General features: G+C 41.7%; 1 protein-coding gene across 2 annotated transcripts in view; it reads right to left on the bottom strand.

Moving 5' to 3' along the window:
- Window positions 1–22,047: 22,047 nt before the first annotated feature.
- SOX30 (SRY-box transcription factor 30) overlaps window positions 22,048–27,805 on the bottom strand; it is a gene marked incomplete at both ends in the record, with an annotated part of 37,567 nt that continues 31,809 nt past the window's right edge. The window contains one exon of one of the 2 annotated variants that reach the window (XM_084243248.1): window positions 22,048–22,429. In XM_084243248.1, coding sequence (XP_084099374.1) covers window positions 22,048–22,429 — 382 coding nt within the window. The remainder of the gene's footprint in view (window positions 22,430–27,805) is intronic. The other variant, XM_084243249.1, reaches the window with a different exon arrangement.

Genomic DNA, 27,805 nt, shown 5'->3' on the forward strand with positions numbered 1-27,805 from the left:
GCACCAGTGAGCATCCTCCCCAAGACTGTTGACAGGTCCGTCAAAAAGGGGTTTCCTTTTCTTCTGAGGTTGTGGGCAATATAATTTGGGGGCTGTGATTAGTCCCTTTGCTACCATGTTAGGAAAGGTGTCTAAAAATGAAGTCAAATAGTGGCAAGAGAAAGAGAAAATCGGGGTTCTGATAACATTACTAAACCTGTGTGTCCAGCTACATTCGAATGTAACTACCCCTTGAACTTCTTGACTCCATGAGCCCCCCCCAGCAAGATAGGTTCTGGTTCACTAGTTCTTCCTGATGGCAGGCTTTGTCAGAAGAACTGAACAGGCTTTGTCAGCTTCCTTGCTTGAAGCTGAATGGGATTTTTCTGTGTTGTGGGGACCTGGTGGAGCTCCTCGAGGTAACTCTTATAATACTGTATACGTGCCCCATGACTGGGTTCTCAGAATTTTTAAGTCTTAGAGTTATCCTCCTTGATCCTCAGCAATTAGTCAACTGCAGTTCAGATTTTCCTACCCAAGCCACTTTTGATTCAGTGGGTTTGTGGCAGACACTGATGCTCAGTTCTCTGGTGATGCTGATGCAGTTGTACAGGCTGCACATTTGAGGACCACTGTTCCTCCATGATATTGAAAGGAACTGCAGTCTACTTTTTGCCTCATTTCCAAATTTTGTATGTATTTTCTCATTAAAGTCAGATTTATTCTTTTTTAAAAATCCTGCTCCTGGCTTCTCGTGAAAAGTTAGATGGTTGAGCAATGGTTAGCCTAAATTCTCTCATGGTGACAATTGACCTGAGATCAACTAGCTGCTTCTTTTAGGTGGAACTTTGGTTCATGCTTTCATTCTTCCCTGCCCTAAGCCTCATCACTTATCTCTCTTGTAATCATTATATTTTGCTATTACTGAAAAGGTGGTACAGACACAACACAGAATTTTGATGTGGGGAATGAGCATGGCTGGTTCCTCCTGCCTGAATATTCAGGCACCCAAGCCTAGACCTACTCAGGACTACATTGGACCCCACTCCTAGAAGGGGCCTGTACTTGGCTAAATGTTCTATTTTGAAATTCTTATTAATAATTTTTAGAAAAGGGGACCTGCATTTTCCTTCTGTATGGGGATCTGCAAGTCATATAGCTGGTCCTGCAGTAAACCCAGTCTTAAGGTAACCTATCCAGCACCAGATTTCTGAGGTCAAGGAAAGGCAATTCCAGGATCAGTCTCTGGTGTGTGTGTGGTGGGGGGCACTTTGGAAACCATCTTTTTCTGCAAACAAGGTAATTATTTCATTTTATAACTAGACTGCCAAGGTCCAAAAAGAGGGAACTGACCTCTTCAAGGTCATGGACAAACCCTGGAAAAGGAGCCAAATTGGAAGTCTAAAGTGATGACTCTGCAAGGCAGTGAATACTAAGGTTGCCAGTGAGTTTATGTATCTGATGTACCACTGCATACTAATGATGGAAGTCCTATTTGTCACTTAGCTCAGTCAGCTTCAGGTTGATCTAACTGGAGCAAGAGAAGGAGCTAGATAAAATGGTGTGACCTTCAAAGAACACAAGAAAACTATACAAACAGATCCAATTTTGGACAAAGATTAGGGAGGAGGAAAATGCTGTAAATGAACTCTACTGCTGTGCTTGTTACAAAGGGTAAACCTCCACCTAAACCCCGAATAAAGTGTAAAGGACAAAGGCATTTAGGGGAAATCCACCAATATACTACCTGAATAAAAATGGCAATGAAGGTTCAAGAATGCATTTAATTTCAGCTGGACCCACTTAGCTGGAAAATAGCGCAATTCCTTGGAGGTCTCAGCTGCCTGGTTTTACATTAATGACTGTGTGTATCCAGTGAGAGGGCTGAGTCCCTGTAGCTGGCTGAGCTGTAAGTGCCTAGTGGGGAGTTGGGCAAATAAGTCAGCAGCCGGTGACCATGCACCTGTTCACACCTGTGCTTGAGTGGCCTGGTGATGGGACTGTGGCCCTACATTGCACCAGTGAGCATCCTCCCCAAGACTGTTGACAGGTCCGTCAAAAAGGGGTTTTCTTTTCTTCTGAGGTTGTGGGCAATATGATTTGGGGGCTGTGATTAGTCCCTTTGCTACCATGTTAGGAAAGGTGTCTAAAAATGAAGTCAAATAGTGGCAAGAGAAAGAGAAAATCGGGGTTCTGATAACATTACTAAACCTGTGTGTCCAGCTACATTCGAATGTAACTACCCCTTGAACTTCTTGACTACACGAGCCCCCCAAAAATATCTTTATTGCTTAACCTCATCTGAGTTAGGAGTCTATCCCTGTGGCTGAGACGTCTTACTAACATCTGTATGACTTTCTGCATCCAAGCCACTGTGATTAATGGGGGGATGACAACAGTGAGCAAGACATGCCATTCTTCTCTTCCTGCTTCTCAGAATCCAGTGGGAGGATGGCAACAAGCAAACAAATACACACATAAGTAAAATATAACAATTACATATTAGGATTTGTCACCAAGAGAAACTAAGAATGAGAATAAGAAAAGGGAAATGCGGTGGAAATGCGTGAGTAGAAGGCTAACATTTGACTGTCTTTTTAGAGGAAGACAGTGTGTGTAGAGCAAACAGGAACTGCTCTTAAGTTTGAAAGAGTCTGATTCATTCAGGGAACTGAAAGAAAGACTTCATTTATTGATCCATGCATCTGTTCAACAAATGTGTGTAAGACAGTGGCATGGGGCTAGGTACAGGGAGACAGAGATAGATAAAAGCAGTCCCGGACAAGTTGGCAAGGTCTATTGAAAGCTACATAAATGTGCAAACCATTTGATTCAGCAAGTCTACTTCTAGGAACTTTGTCAAGAGAAAAAAACAAAAACAAAAATAGAGATGGCTGCAAAGATAGGGCTATGGGATGTTTATTGTAGCATTATCTATCCTTCCAATTTGTACTGAAGTGCAACATATTCATGTGTATTGAGTATGAGCTCAACTACTTTCACAACCTGAGCACATCATGTCAAGAAAGAGAACATGAGCAGCACTCTGGCCGCCTTCTGGCCCCCTTCTAGTCAAGCCCCCTTCCCACCTAGGGGAACTACTAGCCTGACTTCTAAACATACAGTTCAATTCTGCCTTGTTTTATACTTTCTATAAATGGAATCACATAGCGTGTGATTCTTAGTAGGATGGGGGGCAGTGGGAAGTCCTGGCTCCTTTTGCTTAAGGTGATATTAACAAGATTCCATTATACTGTTGATGTAGTTATAGATTTCATATTCTGCATAGCATCCCACTATTGCAATGAACCACAATCTACAATCTACAACACAATCATCTGTTCTGCTATGTGTAGACATGAGGGTAGTTTCCAGACTAACATAAATGCTACTGTATGAACATTCTTATAAGGCACAGCAAGGCACAGGTCAGGTTCTTTATGGATCCAGGAAGATGAGTAAAGGAAAGTCCTGAAGCCCTCAGTGGCTTTTTTATGGCTTTTAATGATCTTTCTACACCATTTCTAGTGAAGCACCCAGGTGCAGGGCAGGCAGTGGGGCTGGAGAGACAGGAGGCTGGCAGGCCTCCCAGCCCCTGGCAAGTCTTTACTCTCCCTAGGCTCACTCTGACGTTCTCTCTGCCGCTCTCCCCCACGCTCTGCCACATGGTCCTCTGCCACCCTTATATGCCTGACTTCTTAGGCATAGGTGTGCCCATTTACGCATGCCCACACCATACTCCAGGTATCCGCCATCAAGCATGCATACCCCGAACCCATACTCCCAAGCATCTCTAGCATTCAAGGCCACAGGTGATAGCCACAGAGGCCAATGGTGTCAAAACCTGAACAATCTTCGTTTACCCTACAATTCTCTTGGTTAACATACATCTGAACTTCTTTGGGGTATCCACCTACGAGTCCCACTGCTGGGTCATGGCAAACTACAATCCATGTAAGCAGAGATTGCTGAACAGTTTAGCAAAGTGATTCCACCAAACTGCACCCCACCAACTTTGTTTTGATTTCTTCAAATCCTTGATGACACTTGTTTTGTGCTTTATCCCCACTAGTTTTAGTCATCTGTTGAGTGTTTGTGGCTACAAATTGTGGTGGCAATTTTCATTTCCCTAATAATTAACGAAGGTGGAAATGATCATAGCCATTGGAGATCCTCTTTTGTAGAGTCTGGTAAGTCCATTTCCGCCCCTCCCCCCGTTTTTTTTTTTTAAACTGAGAATTCTGTCCTTTTCTTGTGGTTTTCAGGAATTCCTTAAATACCCTGGCTACAAGCCCTAGGTTAGATATGTGTCTACGCTTATCCTCTTCTACTTCTCAACGTGCTTTTTCACTCACTTTTGATGAAAAGAAATTCTTAATACTAATGTAGGTGAATCTATCAATTTTTAAAAAATGTTTAGTGCTTTTTGAAACCTATTTAAGAAATGATGTCCTTCCGCAGGATCAGAAAAATGTTCTGCTATATTTTCCTTTAAAAACTTTATTGTTTTCATTTTACATGTGGGTCTGCCACCTATTTGAAATATATTTTGTTTGTGGTATGCGGTAGAGGTCAAGAAACTTTTTTCTCTATGGCCATGGTTCTCAAATTGTGCATCAAGTCACTCTTGGGGGCCACAATGGAGTAAAAGGGGACATTCCAAGATGAGGGAAGCCCAGTGACATCTGACAGAAATCACACAAATTGTTAACCTCAAGAAGTTCAGGTTAAACATTATTTCATATTACAGTCCCTTCAATGACATATTTTTTCATAGCTAGGTTTTTATTTCTTGCTGTGATAAAAAGTAAATACTATGCTAAATCAGAAGATGAATGTAATAGTGTTCAATGTGATTCCCAGATCCCTTAAGCTCTGCAGTGCCAACAGGAGCTCAAATCCATTAGTAAATGTTATGATTGCTTCCAAATAAATTTTTATTTATTTATTTGTTTGTTTGTTTGTTTGTTTGTTTATTTATTTATTTATACAAGCACTGGGTACAGTCAGAAGCACGGGAGGGTGAGAGGATTCACCAGAGCCAGAGCAGGGAGGAGAACAGGCAGACCGACCAAATACACTGCTGAGGGGAGCAGCGGGCGCGGCAGGAGAGGTCTGTGCGCCATGTGGGACGCTCACAGGAGGCTGGGGATCAAACGGGCGCTGCAGAGGCTGCAGCCAGCTTCGCAGCCCAGAGCTCAAGCGCTGCGCCACCAGGGGAGGCCCCCAAATAAAATATTTTTCTTTAACTTATGTTTATTATTTTTTTAATTGATTACTATATGTTGATAGGATATGCATATTATTAGGTTGTTTGGGTCTAACTGCTTAATAAACAGAATTGTTCAGTGTGTCTTTTGGCCGACAGATGACATGAGAACAATCACTGAGCATAACAGCACCTTGTATGAGAAAGTTCACAACCCTGCTGAGGCAGAGTCTAGGGCAGTCCCCGTGACTCCCACTCAGGGGCTATGCTCTTATGTGATCCCATTTTCCTGAGTGTCAGTGGGGCAACAACTTGTTTCTAACCAAGAAAATATGGCAAAGGTGACAGGAGATTTTTTTTTTTAAGATTTATTTATTTATACAAGCACTGGGTACAGTCAGAAGCGCAGGAGAGTGAAAGAATTCACCAGAGCCAGAGCGGGGAACAGAGCAGGGAGACTGATGAAGTACACTGCTGAGGGGAGCAACGGGCGGCAGGAGAGGTCTGCGTGCCATGCGGGATCCTCGCCTGGTGGCCGGGGATCAAACCAGTGCTGCAGAGGCTGCGGGCAGCTTCACAACCCAGCGCTCAACCGCTGCGCCACCGGGGAGGCCCAAGGTGACAGGAGATTTTATGTCCATGACTACGGTTCTTAAAATGGTAATACCAGACTGTGGAGGAATCTTGCTACAGCACCCCACCTCTCCTGCTGGTTGGCTTTAAAGAAGCAAGCTGCCACATCAGGAGCTATGCCATGGTCAGAGACATGTAGCATGGAGGAACTAAATTCTGCCAATAGCCACATAAGTTTAATTGCAGATCCTTCCCCAACCGGGTCTCAGATAAGATGGCAACCCTAATCAACATCTTGATTGCAGCTTGTGTGACCCTGAAGCTGAGGGCCTCGGTAAGTCACGCCCAAATGTCTGTCTATGGAAAATTTAGGTTATTATTTTCTAAAGTTGTATTAAAGCACATATTTGTGGTAATACTGTTACATGACAGGTAATATAATTGCCATGTGGATCTCTCACTGATTGGTGTCTCAATGAAAAGGCCATTCTTTGTAATGTCACCACAGGCATAAATAGGACACAGCCTGTTTTACAGTTATGAAAAATAGAATACACCCACCTTTCCCATAGAATTTTGATGAATAGTAATGATACATATTATCCACATAACAGAATAATAGATGGACAATAGAAATCATTGAATAAATAACTAATTTCATGGGAAAGTTTTCACAATACATTAAGTTAAAACGTGAGTAATAAAATCATTTGTTCAATTATATCCTAATTGTGTAAAATGTGAGTATTGTGTGTATCTGCACTGTAAAAAGACTACAAAGATGTCTTAGATATCTGTCTTTCATCATCTTCTATTTACAAGGAAGGATTATAGCTGTTCAACTTTTTTGTGTGTTTTTTAAATTTTCTACAGAGAAATTGTCTACATAGAACATATTCCTTTTATATACACACCAATTCATATACACGCTGAGTTTTTAAATCAAAGAACAGTGTGGCAGAAGGAAACAGCTATACACAAATCAGGATACTACATCAGTTCACAAGCATGGAGAGACACAACTCAAACCATCTTAACAAAAGTATCTGCACTGGCTCTTGGTCTTTGACTGGCCTTGCCTGGGTTGGATGCCATTGCAGGACATATGGCAATAGCCAGAACAGGGGATTAGACCCAGAAGGTGAACCCACCCTTCATTAGCACCACATAGAGAATGAGGTAACAGACCCAGAGGAAAGAAGGTTTCATAATCAGAAGAGAAGGGAGGACGAGAAATATGGCTAGTCAAAGAACAAACAAGGAGCATTCCAGGTGCCTAGAGGAGTAGGGGGCAAAAGCGCAGAGGAAATCACACCTAAGCCCAGTGTTCAAAGGTGATAAGTTGTTTCCAGGAAGCTGGAGTCAAAAGGGTGTCTACAGAAGGAGTGGGGTGTCAGTCAGTAGGGCGTCTACGGAAAGAGTGGGAGTATGAAGTGGTGAAGCAAGTGAGAGACAGAGACCAGCGCATCTGGAAGTGGTTTTAAGGTCAGGTTATGGTGTTAATGGGGTCCCCCAAAGGCTGAAGGCAAGGACAGGTGTGTTGGGTCATCTTACTCCCAGCAGAGTACAGTGCCTACTGATGCTATCACAAGCAGGCGGAGTAAAAGTATTTTCTGTCTCCTGTGCTAGACTCCATGAACCCGCCAGTGGCTATGAGAAGGATGATTTTGAGGGATTTTTTACAAAAGCCTCCTCTACTAAGGCGGTATGTTTCACTAGTTGACCTTCACTCTCAGTAAGAAATACCTTTCATGTAACAATTTGACTAAATTTCATTAAAAAACAAGAAACACTGCTCTACACTGTCAGCACTGTGATGGCCGTGATCACGACTTTGGCACAACCCTAGTCTCATGTTAGACTCACCATCTTACTATTATTGCCAAATACTTATCTACTAAATGAATTAGTAGGTAGATAGGTGGTTGAATAGATGGACAGACTGATAAATGATTCAAAAATCCCTTAAAAACTACAAAAGCTATATAGATGAAAACAGTGAGCGTTAACAACCTACTCAGCTATATTTATGACACTGTATTTTAGATGAATCACCAGAGCAGGCAGTGGGATGTGATGATGAGGGGAGAAGAGCTGGCATTTAAAACCAGCAATGGGGCCTCCCCTGGTGGCGCAGAGGTTGAGCGCTGGGCTGCAAAGCTGCCCACAGCCTCTGCAGCGCAGGTTTGACCCCCAGCCACCGGGCAAGGGTCCCACATGGCGGTGCGCAGACCTCTCCTGCCGCGCCCGCTGCTCCCCTCAGCAGTGTATTTCATCGGTCTGCCTGTTTTGTTCCCCGCTCTGGCTCTGGTGAATTCTCTCACCCGCCCCCCCCAACCCCCCGTGCTTCTGACTGTACACAATGCTTGTATAAATAAATAAATAAATAAATAAATCTTTTTTAAAAAATCATATAAAAAATAAAATAAAATAAAATAAAATCAGGAGTGGAACGTGCTCAGTACACCACAGTGGAATGATTCCTACTGTTTCCTGGGTGACAGGCAGTGAGAAATTTCCGTGGTGCACAGGGACCATGATCCTTATGGGGTCTGGAGATCAGGGATTTCTCATGGTGTACAGATCCCATCTCAAAGAGAGTATAACAAACCCACAAGGTCGTCTGTTTCTGTGAAAGGAACCTGGGTTCTTTAGGCCACTCCTGTAGGTCTCCTGAAAGTGCATTTGGCTCAGGGAGGCTCTCCAGGGACCCTTCAGTGTATCATTTCCTCCCTCCCTTTCAGAGCTCATCGATCAGTATCAGTCACAAGGTCCTTCCCGTGTTTTCTCTGTAACCAACTTTCTCTAAGTAAAAGAGCCAAGCCAAGGAAATCATTTTAAAAGAAGTTTGCCCAAAGGTTAGCAATAAATTGAGGCTGAACAATGACTTCCTCCCAGGATCAATCTTCCTGCAAGGGCTAAGGACTAAGACCCCATATGAAGAAGGACTTGGCAGAAGAAATAATGATTTTCCATCTTTCCAAAGAGCCAGAAACCTTCCTGATAAGCAAAGTCATCAGTAAAGACACTCAGTTCAGGACTGCATTGATAGTTTAATAGGTAGAGATGGCTGCGGCAGATACTGCTAACACCAATCACACAGGATTCACTCACAAGCAAGCCAAGATGTAAGACCATGTTCAAAAGAGGCCTCAGGCCCAGGATTAAGGGACTTTGAGAACAGATAGTTCTGCCTTTTAAAATCACTTTGGTCAAGATAAAGAACTCACCTCCCTGATCCTCAGCTTCCTCAACTATAAAATTTCAAAAATGTTCTGGGGATAAGAAAAATTAAATATAGCAAAAAATTTAGCACTGTACCCAGCATATCATAGGTGTGGACTATATAGTTGTGGTGATGCTGTTGCTGGTAGTGGTCATCCTTTTTGTTTTAGTCTAAAGCTGAATGAGGAGATATAAGATCAGGTTCATATTCAGGATCCAGTCAGGAAGATGAGTTGCATTCCTAAATAACCATAGCATTGGACAGGATTTGAGAATGCCTGGCACATTCCTATCTTCTTGCCTTTATCCAAGCTGCTCTATCTACCAGAAAAGACCTCTCCTACCAGATCTCCTTTCAAACACAGCTGACTTCATTTCAGATGCTGATATCCTCTGTCCCCCTCCCCCGGGTCACTCAAGTCAAGCAAGCTCTCCTGCAAGCTCTCTGTACCCCATCATGTGTTTGGGTGTGTCCCTTTGCAGCCTCTCAAGAAACACTGCTTTCTACTAGAGCTAATTTGAGTGAATTTCCGTTCTCACAACTAAAAGAGCTTTGATTTAGATATGGCTGATGCATATGGTTTTAGCCATATTGAGAGTGACGGTTCTGAAAGTAGAGCAGGACTGAAGCAAGCCGGTCAGAGAATGGGATGTGGGGGGTCACTGGCTGATGACTAAAATTGGTTCAGAATCCACAAGATCTGCAGAAGAAAAGAGAGCACCCAAAAAGACTGGAGACATAACTGATTTCAAGAAGAATGTACATAAGTTCTTGTTCCATTAAATGAAATTACACTACCAGTGGGTACCCAGCATGTGGCCAGGCACTCCTTGGGCACTAGGAGAGAATGTGAACAAGTGTAAACACAGCTCTGCCTTCAGGAAATGACAGACCCATCTACAACTGCCATTGAGTAGAGACCCACTGCAAGCCTGCCATCTTGTTTCTCTTGTGGGTCTTAAAGCCTGAGGTGGGAGAATAGGACAAAATCATACCAGATAATATATTCAAAAGTACTTTGTAAGTGGAAAATGTCCTTGTCCATACAGTTGGTAATTGTGCTCAGATCAGGAACCATAACAGTCCGCAGTTAGGGAGGACCCACTGTGAAAGCAGAGGGGTAAATCTTTACACATATTTCTGCAAGAACAACTGTGAAGAAGAAAAATACTCTGAAGTAGGTATATTGTGATCCCATTTGATGGATAAAAAAAGTGGAGCCTCAGAGAGGCAAAGTCTTTGTCCAAGGTTATGGAGCTAGCAGCAAAACCAAAAATAAATCCACATTTATGTTTAGCAGGTCTTTGTCAGAAGTGCTATGATGATTCAATGGGAAAGGGATGATCTTTTCAATAAATGGTAGGGAAACAACTGGATAGCTCTACCAAAAAAAAAAAAAAGAATCTTTTATCTTATACTATATAGGCACAAAAATTATTCTAAAATAGACTGTAGACATCAAAGCTAAAACCACAAACTTCATAAAAGATGGACAGGTCACAAAAGCACAAACCATAAGAGAAAAAACTGAGAAATTAGATTTTATCAAATTTTTTAAATTTTCTGTACTTTGAAAGACATTGTTAAGAAACTGAAAAGATGAGCCACAATCTAGAAGAAAATGTGCAATTATGAGTCTTGTAACCAGAATATATAAAGAACTCTGAAAATTCAATACAAAAAAATGATAACTCAATTTTCAAAATGGACAGAATATTTGAACAAAGAGGCTCAACTTGATTGGTTTTCAGGGGAATGCAAATGATTTCCTCCCTGAAAATTATGAAATAATACTCTCTACCACTGAGAATGACTAAAAATGAAACTATTGACTATACCAAGAATGGGGAAGGATGTAAAGCAACCGGAACTTTCCAATATGCCACTTCAAGTGCGGAGTGGGAGTGGGAGTGGGGGGAGAGGACTGGCTGGAAGAGGTAGGCAAGAATTTTTGAGGTGATGGAAATGTTCTAAATCTTGATTGTGGTGGTGATGGTTCTAAGGCTGCACACATTTGCCAGAATTTATTGAGCTGTGTGTATACTTAAGATGGGTGCAAATTATTCTATGTAAATTAGACCTCCAAGGAGATTTTAAACAATGAACCTTGAAACATGGTGAACTGCTCCATAGACACTGAGTCAGGGAGAGGACCTACAAGGTGAGCTATGAAAGTAGGCAAGGACAACGCTCCTGGATAAAAATCACTCTACTTTTTCTGGACCTCTTAGAGGTGGGCAGTCCCTCCTTAGATCCCTGAGCTGGAAGTGGGCATTAGCCTGGCAGGAGCCTGGAGAAAGAGGAGAAAAGGACCTGTTCCCTCTGCTCAGCTCTCTGGAATGAGGACAATTAATCCAACTTCATTCTGAGTTCTCATAAAGCCCTCCGGGCCTTTCTCCTCCTGCTCCCCATCCACACCTCACTGCCTGAGACTCTTTCTCTGGTTCTCCCTCAGCTTCGAGGGCTTCATCAGGCCCCTGGGCAGCACAGAGACCGTGAGCCACTCACCTTCTCCTTCAAGGGCACCACAGGACATCCTAGAAGGAACAAATGCAGTCAAGTCATAAGCTTCAGACATTCTCATAAGTACTGTTCTTTTAAAAAGCTGGAAAGTAGGGTTGAGGAGGTTGGGGCTATTATTAGCACCCAACACTATAAAAAGGAAATGCCACTGATAAACTTAGATGGCTGTATTTTTACATGGGATAACTCAAACTTCCTTCTTAGAGTTCCCAGTTATAAGAAATCCTTAATAAAAACACTCCCTTGTGTCGTACCCTCAAACCCAGCTTAACATAGCTCAAACCCACTGGGGCTGTTCAGGTCAGGGCTGACTGGAAGAACCAGGAGGGCATTTTAGCCCATTTGTATGGCTGCTCTTTTTTGAGTTGCTCAGGTCTGTTGTACCAAAGGAAAAAAATTAGCTAACTATATAAACAATTTTTCTTTTTTATTGACTACAGGGAGGCCAAATGGCAAAGGAGACCTACCCAAACTTGGTGCCCAGCCCCTTTGAGCTTTCCCTGCACAGTGATTTGCTGGGAACCTTAGGAGCCAGTGTCTGGTGGCTGGCACTTGGTAAAAAATTTCACTTGTTCATTCATTATGTTTTCAGTCAAGCCTCTCACCATGGGGACTGCAGAAGCATGCTTTTGCCTTTGGGGATTCCACATTCTAACTTGACACTCAATGCCTACAGACAGGAGAATGAAAGAACAACAGAAATGAGAAGATCCTGTGTTGAAGTTGCCAAAGAAATATACACTTTATTCATTCAAACACCGCAGCCGAGGCTTCAAGGTTTATTGGTGAGCAGTTTGCCAGTGTGCGTCAAAGCTTTTAAAATGTGTTTGCCCTTAAGAAAACATTTACACTTGTGAGCAAAGATTTAGCCTACATGTTTCTTAGAGGAGTAAAAGTTTGGTGATCATGTAAACACTGAACAATCGAAGCTCAACTGGTATTTAGAGATTACAAACTTGAGCATTTATTTACACAAAGCAGGTTCCAAAACAAGATGTACAATATGGACCCATTTTGATGTCTGCTTCCACCTGAAGTGGTGTTTTCATTAAGGATTTCTTGCAATTGAGAACTCTAAAAAGAACATTTGATTTACTTCCAGATAAAAATACAGATATATAGGTATGTGTACACACATACATAGAAAGGTCATTGGACCTTGGCTTAACTCATTGGTTTGATGTGTATGTGGGGGGTGCTTTTGAGTGGATTTTTTGGTTTCATTGATTTCTATTTATATAGACATCTACAGATTCATATAAGAAAAAAAAAACAAAAAAAAATATGAAACAAAGTGAGAACAAGCACAGAACAATCATTAAGTGAGAAGTGACCTAGATTTTGATGGACATTTCTAAGAATTCTCGGCCCTTTATATTTAGATTCTCACAAATGCAGTCATACTTTGCTTGGTGACAGGGAGCTGTTCTGAGAAGTGCATTGTTAGGGGATTTCACTGTTGTGGCAACATCAGAGATTATGATCACACAGACCGAGATGTTACTATACACCTAGGCTATCAGGTCCAGCCTACGGGACCACCATCATATATGCTTTCCCTTGTTGACTGAAATGTCGTTGAGTGAGTTGTGACTGGTCACTCATAGGCCTTGTGATTCCAGGCAGGTTCTTACCCTCTTTGGTGCTCAGGCTTCCATCTGTCAAATGCATAAGTAGGGCTAGGTCAGGGGGGCGAATGACTTTATCTTGAGTATCAACTCAGCATCACTGTTAGGAACCTCCTGGACCACCACTGTGAAGAACAGGAATGTCTGAAAGCAGCAACAGCTCTGTGACAATGTCTTTCTTGGACAGGAGTATGACACAGGAGGATCATGATACTTCCATATGTCACCTAGTTAAGTTCAAGTTCTCTTAGAACTCTATGAGTCCTGGGAATCTTCAGCAAAAGCATTCATCTGAATTTGGAGAGTAATAGGGCTTAAGGGACCTAGCTCTGTGTACTCATTGTGGTTAGGTTGTACCAGATGACAAATTTCCCATCTTATTTCACAGAACCCAAGGCATAACTTGGGTTTTGCAGGAGAAAATAATCATGGCATCTGTGTCTCCATTGTATTTATACCCATCACTTCCCATCTCCAGAACAAGGAACAAATCTGCAGCTGTTGCTTCAACTTCTCTCAAACAATCTGAAAAGCACAGCTGCCTGAGGCATAAACCTGATTCCAGCTTTATCCTTGGTCCATGGCTCATGTTTTGTGGAATTCTCTAAAAGTGACCTTCTGTGGTTGAGTCAGAGAAGTTTCTCCTAATTGTCAGCCTCCCAGGAAACAGAAGTGCTGAGGCTCCTTCCCAAGGGGACATTCCTGAATGAAGGCGAGTCCTTCCTGGCTTGAGTAATGCAAGCAAGTCCAAGAGGGAAGCAGACATCACTAAAGTCATGAGTTCAACTACTAGCCAGCTTTGCCCACAAGCAAGCAGACATGAACACTTTGGCAAAAGCAGCATTTGGCCTCCCGCGGCTTAACTACTTGGAGGAAGGAGACTTGTGGAAGGCTTTATGCATCTTAAGTTAACCACGCTAATCTATCCTAGCTTCCACGGAAAACAGCGGGCAGTATTCAGGGATCGCAGCAACAGCTGTGCCTTCCAAACCAAGATGCTGTTCAGTAAGATGATCCGAATGTGGGCTGGGTGTCTCAGCTGGATTTGGTGGGACTTTCCGACTCAAACAGCCCTTTGTGTGCTTCTCAAAGATGGGTATTAACCTCACACGTGGCTAAAGCATGATGGATGGCTTAGAGTTCTCCATTTACATTTGGCTGGTGATCAGGACTCAACTGTCAAAAGGTCTGGGAGTCTGAAGGACAGTGTCTGGCTTGTTCAGACTTGTTTTTGATGGAGTGAGTAGATTCTGGGAGGGTTTGCTCCATTCAGATTTGATAAGCTAAATAGGGCTGGGCTGTTAAACTGATGAACCCAGAGTTCCCTCTGGCCACAGAACTCAGTGCCCAGAATAGGTGGCCTCTGTTATCATCTTCATTTTTAATCAAAATCTTCACCTACTACTGGATCAACTCTTCCCTCTGCACATTTTCTGTGTCCTGCCCAAGACAAGGGTCCATAAGACCCTTTGAAAGTGCAAAGGGCTTCTAGGTTCCTTGGGGCTCTGGACTGTCTTCTTGGACCAAGGGGAGTAAGAAGTTGACCTACTGCACCCCTACTTGCTGTGGGCTTTCAATGCCACGTAACAGTGCACACTCCCAAGTTGGAGCTGGCAGGGTGGTGGGTGTAGGGGTGGAGGAGGTTGACACTCCCTTCTTCCAACCAGAGAAAGTGCTGATTCACCTTCTAGTGAAGAAATGAGGATCTGTGAGGATCTAGAGATTCCAGAATGATTCAGAAGTTGTGGTCCCAGTAGAAGTTCCAGAGAAGACTTAGACTGGCCTGCTGCACTGACCCCTGGATTAGACCTGATGGCAAACATGTTCTCACATGGGGGGAACTGAGGCAATGGCCTGTGGTGTCACAGGAAGTCATGGACCCAGAATCTGGGTGTTTTACACCTAATAAAGGCTCCAAGGAAACGAACCCATGAGGGCTCCTCACATCTGGCTGACACTTCACACCACTTGGGTGCTGAGGCTGGGATTTTTTGGGTAACTCCTCCCCAGAAGGGGTGATAATTGGCTGAGCATGCAGCTGAGAGATGAAGAATGAGGAGCAATGAGGCAGGGGAGTCACAAAGTAAAGACTGCCCAAAGGGACTAGTGTGCCCCCTGGGGCAGAAAGGGACACATGCAGCTTTTTTCCACGCGTCCAGTTCATTATCCTTCATTATATAACCTAAAGTCTATCTAGGAGTCTGCCTGCCCCAGCCTTTCAGTCTCAGATCTTTATGACATCAAAATCCAGCTCATCACTGAAATGATGGCTTCTTAGAGATGCCTCCTTCCTTCCAATCCATAGGAGAGCTCACTCTGCAAATCTTACTGAAGTTTACTAGGTCAGGCTGCTGAAACCAATTTGGAAGAAACAACCATCTTAACCCTTTCATGAGATTAATTCTGGCATATCTATCTGAAACAATGTGATGCAAACATGAAAGGTGATCACTTAGAAAGCTAGTGTAAAAAAATTAGCAAATGAAAAAATACTGAGGAAATGCAAAATTGTGTCTATGCAAAATGGTGCAATGCATGGTGATTAAAATTGTATGGAAGGTCTCCCTGGTGGTACAAGGGGTTAAGACTTAGCACTGTGAAGCTATCTGTGGCCACTGTAGCACGAGTTCGATCCCAGGCCAAGGACCTAGCCCACGTGGCTCAATAGACCTCTCCTGTCTCACCCGCTGCTCCCCTCATCTGTTTATTTCACTCAATCCACCTGTTCTGCTCTCCACTCTGTCTCTGGTGATTCCTCTCACCTTCCCCCCACCACCCACTGCACCTCTGGCCTACACTCCAGTTCTTGTAGAAATAAAAATAAATCTTTAAAATAAATAAATAAAATTGTGTAGAAAATGTGTATATATGGACAAATATTAGAAAGAACATCATGAAATGAAAACCATGATTAAATGTAGTAAACTTCTTTACCTCTCTGAAAATTCCTTTAGTTGTATCGTTCTCATAACAAATAAAATTTGAAAGCTGTGTTACCTTGACCTGCTGTCAAATGCAGGTGTGTTGAAGAATCACCAGAGGAGGGGCCTCCCGGGTGGCGCAGCGGTTGAGCCCTGCGTTGCGAACCTGCCCACAGCCTCCGCGGTGCCGGTTCGATCCCCGGCTGCTCCCCGGCCAGCAGAGGAGGGTCCCACATGGCGCGCAGACCTCTCCTGCGGCCCGCTGCTCCCCTCAGCAGTGTACTTCGGTCCTTCCTCCTGTTCTGCTCCCCGCTCTGGCTCTGGTGAATTCTCTCACCCTCCCACGCTTCTGACTGTACCCAGTGCATGTATAAACAAAACAAACAAACAAATAAATAAATAAATAAACATGCCTCTATAAAAAAATTAAAAAAAAAAAAAAAGAATCACCAGAGGAGCTGGTGAAAAGGCAGGTCTAGGGAAGGGCTGCATTTTTCATAACCACACCAAGTCTATTTTGTGGGAAGTGGTGCACTGACCCTGCTGGAAACACACCACCTTGGTTCATGTGGGAGAAACAGCAACAGAGCCAGTGAGTGCTGGGACATTTTGTGCCAAAGCAGCACCATGCTGTGCTGGGCAAAGATATTGGCCAATCTTTCTCCACCATTGGAGGGGAAACAGAGGAAATGAACAAAGAAGACCACTTATCAACAAAATATCCTCTCCCTGGCTTATGAAGTGACATATCACTAAATTACACCACTTTGATTATTTTTCTTTCTGTCTTGCAAGTGAACTTGAAGTTGATAAAAGCATCCAGGTATTGACCATCACATCACCCCAGGTCTCCTGCTGTCCTGTGTCATCCCTGACTTGCCTATGCCTTTCTAAAGCCACAGCACAAGTTCAGCTGTCATCTGCCCTTTTGGGCATGGTGATTTCAAGCTCTACATCTGGACAGCACAGTCTGCATAAGCCAGCCGCATCTGGGACATTCTATACTTACTTTACTCATCAAATGGATGAGTTTGTCTTGGTTTACCCAGGAAATTTCTAGTTTAGTCACTGAAAATGCCAGTTTCTGGCACTCCCTGCCTCCTCTGTACTGGGCAAACAGGGACAGATGGTCGGTGCCCCCACGCCTTTGCCTAGGAAGTATGTAATAATGTACAGCCAAAAATAAGAGGCATTTTTTTCAGAAGGGTTAGGCCACAGCCTCCACAGACAAAGTCACAGGAAGCAGAGACCAAACAGCTTTTCAAATAACTCGCTTTGTTTTTCTTTAACAGTGCCACTCTGAATTTAGTGTCTCTCTCAGGGATATGCATAAAGCACTGCCTAAGAGCTTGGAAAAGACCATAAAAATATGTGCAAATGACTACTGGAGGGTAGAGATGGGCCAGAAAGAAAGGTCACCAGCATCTTTGAATCTAAAATTAGATTCAGATTTACAAGAACAACAAAGAACAAAGAACAAAAGGTAAACATTTTCATACTTGTTTTATAATCTTGAACAACCTTTCCTTTTACTGAAATATCATTTCAAATATAGATATAACAAAGACAAGCACAGACACATAAAAAAGATCACTGAAAATGCCATTATTTAGAAATAACTTTTTTTTTTTAAAGATTTATTCATTTATTTATACAAGCACTGGGTACAGTCAGAAGCGCGGGAGGGTGAGAGAATTCACCAGAGCCAGAGCGGGGAGCAGAGCAGGCAGAAGGACCGAAGTACACTGCTGAGGGGAGCAGCGGGCCGCAGGAGAGGTCTGCGCACCACGTGGGATCCTCCTCCGGTGGTGGGGGAGCAAAACGCTGCAGAGGCTGCTGGCAGCTTCGCAACCCAGGGCTCACCGCTGCACCACCGGGGAGGCCCCAGAAATAACAACTATTAAAGGTTATTGGCTATCTGCATTTACTTATACATGTACATCATGCAACTATGTATGTGCTATTATATATGCTATTTAATATCTGGTGTCCATATACTGAATATCTTCCTGGTGTTCTTAAAGGAAAAGAATACATGTAAGATGTTACTCCTTCTTTTTAAAAATGAAACATTACCCTGTGATGACTTCAGAGAAGAAGCCAGAGAAGTAAGAGTGTAGCAAACACCCTCCCCTATGTTATTCCATCCCTACTAGCCATCCTCTCTTGATAAAAAGTTTACCAGTATTTGTGTGCAATTCATCAGAAAGCAGACATGCAGGGCCTCCCTGGTGGCACAAGGTGTTAAGCACAGATTAACTGTGAAGCTATCCCCAGCACAAGTTCCATCCCCTGCCCGCCAGAGAATTACCCACATGGTGCAGCAGACCTCTCCTGACTGGCCTGCTGCTCCCCTTATCAGTGTATTTCAGTCAATCTGCCTGTTCTGTTCCCCACTCTGTCTCTGGTGAATCCTCTCACTCCCTGCACCTCTGGCCTACACCCCCATTCTTGCATGCATAAATAAATCTTAAAAAAAAAAAAAAGAGCAGGCATAGTATGGAGGGTAGTTAGAATGCAGAACATAGCAAAAAGGATAAATCTGTCTGGAGGATGAGGACATTTTCATTAAGTTGAATTAGATAGAAAGTAACTCTCCTACACTTTTTTTTTAGAGTAGTTTTGTTGTGAAGTCTTTGGAGTTTTTCTAAAACCCTAAGTTATGAGGTAAGATGATTCAGAATGCTAAAAAAGGATTTGCCTCAGCAGACTCTGTTCTAAAAAGTAGGGCAGATTTTTCGGAAATACCATGCCCACATCAAAATTATGCTACTTTTAAATATTGCAAGTAGTTCACAGAATCCCTAGGTTTTAATTTCAAAATCAGTCCAAACTACAACTTTCAAAAGTAGCTGCTACTTTTGGTTCAAGAATAATACTTCTGACAGCTGGTAAACACTGAGAAATATACTTATATGGGAATTTAGCACATTTGTCTACTTGCATTCTTTAGTGCAATATCAACTTTCACCAAAAAGCCAGAGTACTAGAGAGTAGCAATTTATGACAACTGGAAGTTTTAGTTCCTCATTCCTTTAAGACTATCAGATGCTTAATGCAGAAAAGAGTTTAACCACTACCTTCTTTCCATGTTTAAGGCTGTATGTGAAGTAAGAATTGAAAACAGAAAACGCCAGCTATAGTTGTATTAGCATTTTCCAAAATGGCTTCTGTGAGAGATTAGTAGACATTAGAACAAAAAAAAAGAGACTCTCCATCTAAATGAGTTTGGGGACCACTGAGATAAACAATTCCCCTTGTTTCTGCACTGCAAGACTTGAAAATCTTTACAAAGACAATGGGTATTGACACTCTCCAAGTTGGGAGGGGGGCGGGGTACAGCCTGTCACCCAAACTTACGTGACCAAATATTGTCAGAATATCTAAAATGCTTGGATTCCAATTCATACCCTTAGAGAAACACTACTCTTGCTTTCTAGATAACTCAGCTTCTTGCAAGTCTATTTTTAGTCTATTTGCAGTGAAAACAGTTTTTATTTGCAAATAGCCAGTGCAACTTAATCCAGAGCACAGAACAGTTTGAATGACATTCTAAATATATTGACATTTCAACACACTTTGAAAGGAGGCCATTCTTATTACAAATATCATTACGCCCAAATTATAATCAGAACAAACAAGGCAATGAGACCTACTGCAAAGTGCTTGTGGCTTCGAGGTTAGAGAATTTCACTTTGATGACTTAGAGAGGCAGATGAATTACTGCCAATGGGTGGGGCTTTGTTTAGTCTGTAGATCTCTTGTAAGAGCCAACATTGGTTTGAAGAGTTAGAAATAAGCAGATACTGGCTTTCGTAGCTGGGCATGCCAATCTTCCACAGGGTACTTTCCCACTTAAGAGCTACCCAGCTCTCCTAGCCCAAACAACATAGATCAGCAATAAATAACCTAAACTCCTGACTTCAGACCCCAGTACTGAGGAAGAGGAGGAGGAAGATTAAGAGTTGCCCGGCCTCAACAGTCATAAAGCTTGGGGAAGGAATGGGTGGTGCAGTGCTAGTCTGCGGACAGGTAGTTAGGTCACACTCTACTATGCTCAGTATTGTTCTACTGCCTTATATTGAGAGGCCCCCAACCAGTCTGCCTATGAAAATAGGACCTGTGATAAAATCCCAGTTTAGTGACTAGAAGGGGTATTAAAATGAGATGAGGGAAAATGGGTCAAGTTGTTGCATACTTTTCTCCTTCCTGGTGTAGACTCAACTGGAAAGACAATCAAGGTGCTCTTGTTTCTTGCTCTGTATCAGCTAAGAAATTCAAAATCACCCTTTAACTACTTTGAAATGACATAGCAAATAGTAATAAAGAATATAAAATATGAAAATAAAATTTTTATTGGGAAGAGGAAATTAAGTTACATAAAATTAAGGATAGGGTTGATAAAGTGTTGCATTAACAACCTTTGCTTAAGGGGCAAATACAGGTCTAGAAAAGGAGGAAGCTGGGAGCTTAGAACAAGTTTCCATACACAATTTCCAAACAGTTTTAAGTAACAAGATCTCAATTTGCATAAATTATACAGCTCACTGGAGGAAAAGTGTATTCGCTTGTGGTTATTTCCCATCATCAATTCACTTTGTGACTTACAGATCTCTTTTATCATGATCTCAACTCAGGTTTGATCCTGCTTCAAAAAGGATCTCTCCAGTCATAAGTGGGTACTTACTGAAAGTCACACTAGAAGAAGGATTTTTTTGTTCATTGTGAATGAAACAAGTTTCAGGTACTCATAAATGAACTTCGTGGTTTTTTTTTTAAGATTTATTTATTTATGCATACAAGAGCTGAGGTACAAGCCAAAGTCGCGGGGGTTAGAGGATTCACCAGAGACAGAGTGGGGAGCATAGCAGGCGGACTGTCTGAAATACACTGCTGAGGGCAGTAGGGGGCGAGGAGTGTTTCTGCTTCACCATGTGGGTTGCTCTCTGGCCAGCCAGGCATCAAATTCATGCTGCAGAGGCCATGGATTGCTTCATAGTGCGGTGCTTAACCCCTTGTGCCACCAGGGAGGCCCTGAACGTCATGGTTTTAAAGACCGCTGCTGGAGCCAGTTCTTGAGTTCTTCCATTTGGGTGAGTGTGGAAGTCACGTGTACACACACGTAAAAGTAAGGAAATGGCGCCAGACCATGTGTATGACATCTTTGTTGATACAGTCTTAGTCTCGTGTAAGCTACAGGATCTTGCAATTCTGGAGACTATTAGGTGAAAATAAATATCTGCATGTGGTATGGAAGCCATCCTCATTTGAATGATACTTATTTGGCTTATTCCTATTCCCCAAAGAGAAAACATTCAACAAGAACAATTTTATCTATGTTTATTTAATTATAACAAAAGTAGAACAATGCATACCAAATGGAAAAAGATATCCAAAAATGATGAAAATGTTTAGGAACAGAAACGACTAATTTAGCTGAAGGAATTACCCAGGAGCCATTAAAACACATTTGCAACTTATAATTGGTTATCAGTATAAATCAAATCTAGTAAAGCATTCCCAAATCACTACTAAGTTATCAAAACATTTTAAAAATCTTACATAAAAACTGACAACATCCATAAGTATTATATAAACACCAAACAAAACAATGATATAAGAAAAATAAACAAATATATCCTGAGAAAAAATACAAATCACACTTGTGTCTGATCTATACTCCCTTCCCCCTCACATGTAATTGTGACAATTCCATATTTTGCGTGTTCCAGATAAAGTTACGGTGATATAGGTTGATGCCAATTTCAGCCATAAAAAAAATTACTTTGCATATTAAATATCCTTACGATGAAACATCAGGACTCCAGTCTCACTAATCAAAACTATGAAGACATAAATTGAGTTTGGTTTTGACTCCTCAAATCATGGCTGAAAACTCTCAGCATAGCATTCGAGGCTTTTTTCTCACACCAACTGACCCAGCATATATTTTAAGAAATGTTTATTTTCTGTGTATTTGTTTTAAAATTATAAATTCCTGAGCACTTTTTCTTCTTCCTCTTCATCACTGTCAGTAACATTGACTTGCTGGATGCTAGAGGGAGTTGACGTCGGGGCTGTGAAGACATTCTCCAAGGCTCCAATGTCCAGCTGAGGCATGGGGGTTATGTATTCTTCCCCACTGTGGCTATGACTATTATAGTAAGAGGTCCCATCCATGCTCTCACAACTTCGAGAATCTTCACTGTGTGTTCGTTCATCTGGATAGTCTCTGAAAGGATAGTCTCTATTTAAAGCTGAAAACATAGCCTCATGTTTTTGGTACCTGTCTTCATAATAACCAAGACATTCTGGCATTGAACTTGGAAAATTTCCATAGCCAAAGGGAGGCCGACTATAAGGGCACGTGCTGCAGCAGAAAGACAAAAAAGGAATTAGATCATACCTTGTCCACATGTTGCCTTGCATACAGACTAATGAGCACATTTAACTGCATCCTCTTTGGGGCTTGGAAAGTTCCCAAGATCCTTACTGTGACCAGTCCATATACTCATCTGCTCTTTTCCTACTGCCCAGACCCCACTCAAAATAAATGGCAAAGTAAACTTGCCACTGGAGTACTCACCAACACTAATGTCTATTATCAGCCTCAGGGTTCTTACCTTTTGACAACGTTGATTAAAAAAAAATGCTTATCTGGGCCCTTCTTTCACTATGCCTCATAGCATGTAAGGTGCTGGAAATGCAGGCGTGTGATGTGATGCTAAAAATGGACACTTAGGGGCCTCCCCTGGTGGCGCAGCAGTTGAGCGCTGGGCTGTGAAGCTGCCTGCAGCCTCTGCAGCGCTGGTTTGATCCCGGCCACCGGCGAGGGTCCCACATGGTGGTGTGCAGACCTCTCCTGCCATGCCCACTGCTCCCCTCAGCAATGTATCTTGTCGGTCTGCTTGCTCTGCCCCAGCTCTGGCTCTGGTGAATTCTCTCACCCTCCTGTGCTTCTGACTGTACCCAGTGCTTGCATAAATAAATAAATAAATCTTTTAAAAAAAAATGGACACTTAGTAAGCAATGTAATAATTGTTCTTACTGGTGTTTGAAAGAGAGCTCATGGGAGAGGGTGTATTATTTGGTTAAAATCAAGAGGAGGGCACTAGAACAGAAGATAAAAATATAATTTTTAATTGACATTCAGTAATAAAGTAATTTTTTAAAACTCCCACTATCAGAAAAATTTAGAACTGACATTAAAAACTGTGGTTTAGGGCCTCCCCGGTGGCGCAGCGGTTGAGCGCTGGGTTGCGAAGCTGCCAGCGACCTCTGCGGTGCCGGTTCGATCCCCGGCTGCTCCCCGGCCACCGGAGGAGGGTCCCACATGGCGCGCAGACCTCTCCTGCCGCCCGCTGCTCCCCTCAGCAGTGTACTTCGGTCCTTCTGCCTGCTCTGCTTCCCGCTATGGCTCTGGTGAATTCTCTCACCCTCCCGTGCTTCTGACTGTACCCAGTGCATGTATAAACAAAGAAACAAAGAAACAAACAAATAAATAAATAAAACATGCCTCTATAAAAAAAAAAAAAAACTTAAAAAAAACAAAAAAACAAAAAAACTGTGGTTTAAAAGATCTTTCCCAAAAGAAATTCTGGAAGGCAGGAATGGGAAGAATTAAAAAGATATTTTGTTGTTTTACAAAATGAAATTTTAAAGGCAAATATTAAAAAAAAATCTACTTAAACCCATTCATCAATTTTTTAAGTGTTACTTTCCCCTCGAAAGGCAAAGAACAGGAATCACAGGAAGACGCAGAGAAAAGTTCAACCCAGAGTTCCCTGGACTCACGAACTCCATCTAGTGACAAAAAATATAAACATAAACACCACGCTCATTAGCAAAATCTGTTAAGTGGGGTGGTTCATGGTACACAATTCCAAAGAGGTCAACTGCATTTTTTAATCTTTAAAAACAGCTGTGACTCACAAATAGACCATCATCCCCACCTCTTTGAAAATATGGGGTATCTTCAGTGGTTTAATGTCCCACTCTAAATTTCCAAGTGCTAGGGACCTTTCCCATATCACATTTCACAACACAAGGCAAAGTTTCTACAAATTTTCAGGTTTCCGTTCCTACTGCCACATTCATTCAGGCATCCACATTTAACATTTATGTCCTGAATGCAGTGTATTTCCGGCTCCCCCACTTTTAACCTCTCTTTTTGATCCACAGATCAAATCTATCTGCACAAAGACTTCAATTCAGCTAGAAATAATTCAGCCACTATCTTTCTCAGGACTCTCTGTAGGCAAGATACTATGGAAGGTTTGACAGAGCAATTCTTTAAAAACTCTAAAATCTAGGTATATATAGTAGATATGCCCTGATGACTAGAATATTGGGAATTTTCCCATGAGCTTACTGTTCCTATCTGTATCTTCTATGAAGAAATGCCTATTCAGAATTTCTGTCCACTTTTTAAACTGGATTATTCATCTTTCTATTGTTGAGTTGTGACAGTTGTATATTCTGGATACAAGTCCCTTATTAGATCAATGATTTGCAAATATTTTTCTCTCATTCTATAAGTTACCTTTTCATTTCGTTGATGATGTCGTTTCATGCACAAAAGTTTTCAATTTTTATGAAACCTGTTTTTCCTTGTTCGTTTAGTACAATATCTAAGAACCCAACGTCATAAAGAAGTCCAACGTCATAAAGATTTACCACTGTGAATTCTTCTAAGTGTTACTATGATTTGTATTTAGTGGGTTTTGTCCTTGTATTTAGTGGGTTTTCAATACATTTCAGATAATTTTTATATATAGTGTAAGACAAGAATCCAACTTCATTCTTTCGCATGTGGGTGCCCAGTTGTCAACAGCACTTTTTGTTGAAGAGACTATGGCATCCTTGTCAAAATTCAATTAAACATATTATGATTGGGTTTATTTCTGTGACTCTCAATTCTATTCCATTATCTGCATGTCTATCTTTATGCCAGTAATACCACAATTTAAAAATATGTACTAATTTAAAGTTATTTATTTGTTATTCAAAACAGCTCAGTTTTGATCAAAGCAAAGCTGAACAGAAAGCACATAGTGGTTCCATACACGCTCTCCCCACATACATGTACAGCTGCCCCTTCTAGCACACTGCTCCTTCTAGCACCAAGGTGGTACATTTGTTACAACAAATGAGCTTAAATTGACAATTTGTTATCAATCAGCCAATAGCTTACAGGAGGGCTCATTTTTGGTGTTGTATGTCCATGCCTTTCTATTTATCTAAGTCTTATTTGATTTCTTTCTTTGGTAAAGTTTTAGGGATTTCATTTCTTTACTCTGAAAATCTTCTGTGTTTTGACAATTACCCCCACCCAACTCTCAACAATGTCAGTCATTGTTTTTCTTTTCTTTTTTTTTTTTTTAACTGTTTGATGGTTTTGCCTTTTCCAGGAGTCACATTGTTGGAATCATATAGTAGATAGCCTTTTCAGATTAGCTTCTCTTATTTAGTAATGTGCATATTCGGTTTCTTCATATCTTGTCGTGCCTTGATAGCTCATTTCTTTTTAGTGTTGAGTAATATTCCATTGTTTAGATATACCACTGTTTATCCATTCACCTGTTAAGGATATCATGGTTGCTTCCATGTTTTGATAATTAAGAATAAATCTGCTGGGCCTCCCTGGTGGCACAGGGGTTAAGAACAGCACTGTGAAGCTGTCTGCAGCCTCTGCAGCACGAGTTTGATCCCCCACTGGCCAGAAAGCTACCGACATGGCGCAGCAGACCTCTCCTGTCTCGCCCATTGCTCCCATCAGCAGTGTATTTCAGTCAGTCTGCCTGTTCTGTTCCTCACTCTGTCTCTGGTGAATCCTCTCACATCCTGCACCTCTGGTCTGTACCCCAGTTCTTGTATGCATAAATAAATAAATCTTTAAAAAATTAAATCTGCTATAATATCTATGTGCAGTTTTTTTTCAGATTTATTTATTTATTATTTTTTTATTTATACAAGCACTGGGTACAGTCAGAAGCGTGGGAGGGTGAGAGAATTCACCAGAGCCAAAGTGGGGAACAGAACGGCAGACTGACGAAATACACTGCTGAAGGGAGCAGCGGGTGCCGCAGGAGAGGTCTGTGTGCCATGTGGGACCCTCACGGAAGGCGGGGAATCGGCACTGCAGAAGCTGTGGGCAGCTTCACAGCGCAGCGCTCAACTGCTGCACCACTAGGATAGGCCCTATGTGCAGATTTTTGTGTGGACTTTAGATTTGAACTTCCTAAGGAGTGTGATTGCTAGATCATACGGTAAAAGCATTTTTAATTTTGTTTAAAAAAATCACCAAACTATATTGCAAAATGATTGTACCATTGTGCATTCCCATCAGCAATGAATAAGAACTCACTTTGTTCTACATTATAACCAGGATTTGGTGCTCTCAGTGTTTTGGTTTTTGGCAAAATCTGATGCATCTATAACAGTGTTTCACTGTTTAAATTTATAATTCCCTAATGACATATGATGTGGAGCATCTTTGCATATGCTTAATTGCCATCTGTATATCTTTTTTGTTGAGATGTCTGTTGAAGTCTTTTGTCCATTTTTAGCAGGCAGTTCATTTTCTTATTGTTGCGATTTAAGAGTTCTTTGCATATTACAGATAACAGTGCTTTAACAGATCATATATTTTGCCCATACTTTCTCCCAGTCTTTGTCTTCTCATTTTCTTGATATAACAATGTTTGATGCTGTAGCTATGACAAAGATTGAAATCATGACTTTTGAGTCCTCCAGCTTTGTTCTCCATTTTCAAGATTGTTTTAACTATTCCAGGTCACTTACAATTCCATATAAATTTCTGCCAAAAAAAAAAAAAAAAAAGGCCACTGGGATTTGAGAAGGACTGTATTGATTCTGTAAATTACTTGGTGAAGTATTACCATTTTTCCATTATTATGTCTTCCAATATATGAACAACAATGCCTTTTTATTTACTTAGATCTTCTTTCTTTTTTTAGTAAAATTTCAGTTTTTCATCTCTTTAGATTTTTTTTTTTAATAGAGGCATGCTTTATTTATTTGTTTGCTGGTTTGTTTGTTTTGTTTATACATGCACTGGGTACAGTCAGAAGTGCGGGAGGGAGGGTGAGAGAATTCACCAGAGCCAGAGCGGGGAGCAGAGCAGGCAGAAGGACCGAAGTACACTGCTGAGGGGAGCAGCGGGCGGCAGGAGAGGTCTGCGCGCCATGTGGGACCCTCCTCCGGTGGCCGGGGAGCAGCCGGGGATCGAACCGGCGCCGCAGAGGCCGCGCGCAGTTTCGCAACCCAGCAATCAACCGCTGCGCCACCGGGCAGGCCCACATCTCTTTAGATTTATTTCTAAGTATTTTATTCTTTTAGATGCACAGTAAATGGAATTGTTTTCTCAATTTTATTTTTAGAGTGTTCATTGCTAGTGTATAGAAATACAAGTAACTTTTGCATATTGCTCTAACACCATTCAACTTTGCTGAACTCATTCATTAGCTCTAATAAATTTTTGTGGATTCATTAGGATTTTCCTGATAGATAATATTTTCTATATACACGACCATATGTGAATAGAGATAATTTTACTTCATTTCTACTTTGGTTGTCTGTTGTTTTTTTCCTTAATTAATTGTTCTGGACAGAATTTTACCATAGTGTTGAATAGCCATAATGAAATCAGGTATCCTTTCTTGTTTTCAATCTTAGGAAGAGAGCTTTGGTCTTTCCTCTTTGGGTGGAATTTTCTAATAAATTA

Source organism: Talpa europaea, assembly GCF_964194135.1.
Source record: "Talpa europaea genome assembly, chromosome: 9".
In the NCBI taxonomy this organism is placed as follows: Eukaryota; Metazoa; Chordata; class Mammalia; order Eulipotyphla; family Talpidae; genus Talpa; species Talpa europaea.